The 5,178-nt window shown below is 34.6% G+C and overlaps 1 protein-coding gene across 1 annotated transcript; it reads right to left on the reverse strand.

The window, feature by feature from the left end:
* Positions 1-528: 528 nt before the first annotated feature.
* Positions 529-2,106, reverse strand: LOC145812916 (uncharacterized). Its single transcript, XM_082908153.1, has one exon. It carries the CDS (start codon positions 2,104-2,106, stop codon positions 529-531), a length of 1,578 nt encoding a protein of 525 aa, XP_082764279.1.
* Between the last annotated feature and the right edge of the window lie 3,072 nt (positions 2,107-5,178).

Here is a 5,178-nt window from a genome sequence, read left to right on the forward strand (position 1 = left end):
TAAAGAGTCTATAGCCTTTGGATTTTGAGCTATAACCCACAAAGATGCATTTCTTACTATTTTCATCAAGCTTGTGCCTCACTTCTTTTGGAACATGAGCATAACAAATGCAACCAAACACCTTCAAGTGATTCACTGATGGTTTCCTTCCACTCCAAGCTTCAAATGGAGTTTTGTCCTTAAGAGCTTTTGTAGGACATCTATTCATCAAGTAAACTGTTGTATACACGGCCTCACCCCAAAAAGTTTTGGGTAGCCCCTTCTCATGTAGCATAGACTTGGACATTTCCTCTATGGTTCTATTCTTTCTTTCTGCCACACCATTTTGTTGTGGAGTGTACCTAACAGTCAATTGCCTTTCCATTCCAATATCTTCACAAAATTTCATAAACTCATTTGAGTTGTATTCTCTGCCTCTATCACTTCTCAATACTTTCATCAAACAACCACTTTGTCTTTCAACAAGATTTTGAAATTTCTTGAAGATAGAGAAAACTTCACTCTTTTGTCTCATGAAATACACCCAAGTCATTCTAGTAAAATCATCAACAAAGATAATAAAGTATTTGTTACCTCCATGAGTTGGTGTATCCATAGGTCCGCACACATCGGTATGGACAAGCTCCAATGGTGCTTTAGCTCTCCATGCTTTCTCCTTTGGAAATGACTCCCAGTGATGCTTTCCAAGTGCACAACCTTCACAAATATGTTGCACTTCATGAATGGTTGGCAACCCAAAACCATATTCTTTTGTTGTAGATGTTTCAAGCTTTGAAAATTCAAATGCCCAAATCTTCTATGCCAAAGCCATGAATTATCAATCACATCCATCTTCAAAGCCGCATTTTTGCTATACCGGAAAATGAGAGGAAAACTTCTATTCTTCTCCATCTTGATTTTTGCTACAACTTGGCTTTTCCCCCCTTTGTCAAAAATTTTGCAAAAATCATCTTCAAAGTGAACAAGGTATCCATGCTCCATAATTTGTCCAACACTTAGCAAATTTCGCTCCAAGTCTGGAACTAAGAGAACATCAGAAATGAATCTTGTACCCATCTTGGTTTCTATAGCAATAGTACATTTTCCTTTTGTTTGGACTAAGGCACCATTCCCCATTTTTACTTGAGAACTGGAGAAAGCATCCATTTTCACAAAAATGCTTTCATCTCCTGTCATGTGATTGCTACATCCGCTATCGAGAAACCATACAGCCTTGGTTTGATCCGATGCCTTGTGACAAGCATAGAACATGTGCCCTTCACTTTCTTGCTCCTCGGAAAAATTAGCTTGTTGAGCGCTCTTGACTAGGCAATCCTTCTTGACATGCCCAAATTTGTTACAATTGTAACATTTTGGCTTTCCTCGAAACCAACAATCTTTATCAACATGATTTCTTCGGTTGCAAATTCCATACTTTTGTTGAGTGGACTCTTCATTTTCCTTTCTTTGAAAATTAGACCTTCCTCTTCCTCTTGCATTTCTTGCTCTTCCGGATGCATTTATTCCTCCTCCTCTTCCTCTTCCTTGGGAATTAGAGGTACTAACATTGAGCTTGGATTGAAAGGCACTTTCAATGGACTTTTCAAATTGCCTACTTAACCTTTGCTCAAATGCTTTAACTGAACCCATCAATTCTTTAATTCTCAAATCAGCAAGATCTTTAGTTTCTTCAATGACAGCAACAATGGGATTGTATTTCTCCGGCAAACTTATCAAAATTTTCTCAACAACTCTTTGATTAGTAATATTATCCCCATAAATTTTCATTTGGTTTACAAGTTCCATAACTCTAGAAAAATAATCCTTCAACAATTCCATATCCTTCATCTTCAAATTTTCAAAATCTGTTTTCAATGATTGAAATTTGATGGTTCTTACCTTCAAGTTGCCTCTATACTCTTTCTGAAGAATATCCCATGCCTCCTTCACTTTTGTTGCATTGATAATTCTTGGAAAGATTGCTTCTAAAACTCCTTGTTGAATAAAAGAGAGAGCCTTTAAATCCTTCTTCCTTTGCTCTTTTAATTGGTTCTTTTGGGGATTTGTCAAAGCTTCTTCATCTTCAGGTTCCTCGAACCCATTCTCAACAAGATCCCAAAGCTCCATATAGACAAAAAATAGTTCTCATTTTCACATACCAAAAATCAAAATTTTCACCATTAAAGATAGGAGTGGATACATTTTGGTTGTTGGGATTCGCCATGGACGTCAGTTTGTTCTTCTTCGGGGCTTGTTTTCCTGTATCCGATCTCTACGCCCAGCTTGTTCTTGACCCAACCAAAGCTCTGATACCACTTATGTTAGCTTTTGATAAAACTCTCTTTAGAATGAACTATATTTTGTATTGAATTTTTCTCACTTATTGATTCATATATTTTGCCCAAAGGCTTACATCCTTTTATATAGAGAAGGTTATACATAAGTTCAATGAATAAGATCCATGAACCTAAACAACCTTACAATTAACTAGGTACATGAATATAATCTAGACAATGTACTTAATAAATATAAAATACATGAATATAAAAATACATGAATACAAAGAATGTATGAACTCAATGTATCCAATGCATGCAATGTATCCAATGTATCTAATGTAAATATGGCATTAATTTTAATATTAGTCCTGTAGAATAACTCTTTTGTTAATCTATTTTTTCTATCGCAATACTGCTATATAAGTACTTACCAAATTGACATCTCTGACAATCATTTAAGTGGGCAAATTCAAGCCAATATTGGGGATATGTTTCCATATATTTCGTACTTAAACCTATCCTGGAATGCTTTTGAAGGTGGTATCCCATCCTTGTTTGGTAAGATAAGTCAGTTGATGTAACTGGATTTGTCCTCTAATAATTTTTCAAGGGAGGTGCCGAACCAGTTAGTTAGAAATTACAGATCTTTATCAACTTTAAAATTATCAAATAACAATTTTCGTGGTCAAATCTTTTCAGGACCTCTGACAAATGTGCTCTCCAAATTGCTTGAATTGTATTTCCTTGATATTAGCAACAACTACATGTTTGGCAAGATTCCAAGTTCAATAGATAACATGACATCGTTCAATAGATAACTAATCATGCGAAATAATTTATTCAATGGTGAGCTCCCATGTGCACTAGTTCCAAGTGTGTTTATGGACATCTCTTATAACTCATTTTCAGGATCAATAATTCCTTCTTGCTCAAACCGAAACTTGCAATACTTGGAGCATATGCATTTGCAAGGTAACAAGTTCACAGGGTTAATTTCAAGAGCTCTCCTTAACTCATCACATCTTTTGACTCTTGATATTAGGGACAACATCTTTTTTGGCAGCATTCCTGATTCCATTAGACTACTTTCCAATCTCAGAATTCTTCTGTTCAGAGGGAACCAACTGAGCGGTTCAATTCCAATTCAATTGTGTCAACTACATCAGATAAACTTGATGGACCTTTCCAATAACTATTTAAATGGTTCTATACCTCCTTGTTTCAGTAATATCACCTTTGGCACGATAGGGGCTAGTGACCGACCCACCATGCAAAGATATATATATTCCTTTGGTTATTATGCAACTTACCAGTACAGAGGTATATTTGAGACAAATTATATACCCTGTTATGAAGTTATGTATGATGAAGTAGACAAAATTGAGTTTGTCACAAAAAGTAGGAGTAACTCTTATAAGGGCAACATCCTTAATTTCATGTCTGGATTGGATCTGTCACATAACAAACTAATAGGTGAAATACCTTTTGAACTAGGAAAGCTAAGTAGTATTCGTGCACCGAACTTGTCTCACAATCTCTTGACTGGACCCATCCCAAAGACCTTCTCAAACCTTGCCCAAATAGAGAGTTTGGAGCTTTCTTACAATAGTTTGAGCGGAAACATCTCAACGAAACTAATCAATCTAAATTTTTTGGAAGTGTTCACTGTGGCTCACAACAATTTATCAGGTAAAATATTAGATAGGAATGCACAATTCAGGACTTTTGAAGCGAGTAGTTATGAGGGAAATCCATTTCTTTGTGGATCGCCATTGGAGAAAAATTGTACAGCCATTGTTGACTCACCACACTTGCCACAATAGTATCCTTAGAAGAAACTGAGGGGAAATGGTATGATATCGATCTAGTGGCATTTTCTGCAAGTTTTGTCGGAATATACATCACTTTCTTGTTTGGATTTGCTACTATTCTTTACATCAACCCGTATTGGAGACAAAGATGGTTCTATCTAATTGAGAAGGGTATGTATTCCAGTTACTATTATGTTTCTGATTCTCTTTGCAAGATATTACGCCTTCTGTATTGGTAGCTATGGTTTGTTTCCATGGACAAGTATAGCAAATGTTGTTTTCTGATTTATTTTACAAGCTATTAGGCCTTTTGTATTATATTAGCTATGGTTTGTTTCCATGGACAAGTATGGCAAATGTTGTAATAGCGCTAGCTTTGTGTTGCTTATGAATGAATAAATTGAAACATAGTAAGCATTATTGGTTACTTGTTTTCATTTCATTTCATGCTGCTTGGAAATATTGCTATGAAAACAAATATAGGGTCCTAGAAAACATATATATATATATATATAATTTGGAAGCAAAGTTTGTAAGGTTTTTGGTAAGTATAGCATTTCGCTTTATACATTGAAATAATTTGGATTTGTGAAAAAGTTCATTGGATATCAAAAAATTGAAAAGATACAATACATATATAAGAAATCTGTTTCAATTCTTTGATTGACAATTACTTTGGCATGTGTGACTAGCTAGCTACTTTTGGATTTAAAATAGAGAAACTAATGTTTAGGACATGAGAAAGTTTGAAATTACAAATTAGAAATGTTTTTCTTTTAGGATTATGTCATGTTTGGCAAAAATTACCATACACTCATTATTCATAAGGTGTGTTTAGTTTATGGATTTTGGTAGGAATTTGAAAAGGAAAAAGGGAAAAAATGTGTGAAATGTAACTATACTTCACCCACATTTTTCTTTTCTCTTCTCAAATTCCTACCTAAATCCATATACCAAACACAGCCTAAATAGACCAATCACTTATTGTTTATGTTATTAGTCAAGTGTTACAAATTCTAAATTAAATTTGACTAAGCTCGTACCTAACTAATTAAATAACAAATGTTACACTTCTACTATCTTCTTATATAACATTTGATATACCCTCT

Source organism: Camellia sinensis, chromosome 15 (assembly GCF_055761805.1).
Source record: "Camellia sinensis isolate YWXY chromosome 15, ASM5576180v1, whole genome shotgun sequence".
NCBI lineage: Eukaryota > Viridiplantae > Streptophyta > Magnoliopsida > Ericales > Theaceae > Camellia > Camellia sinensis.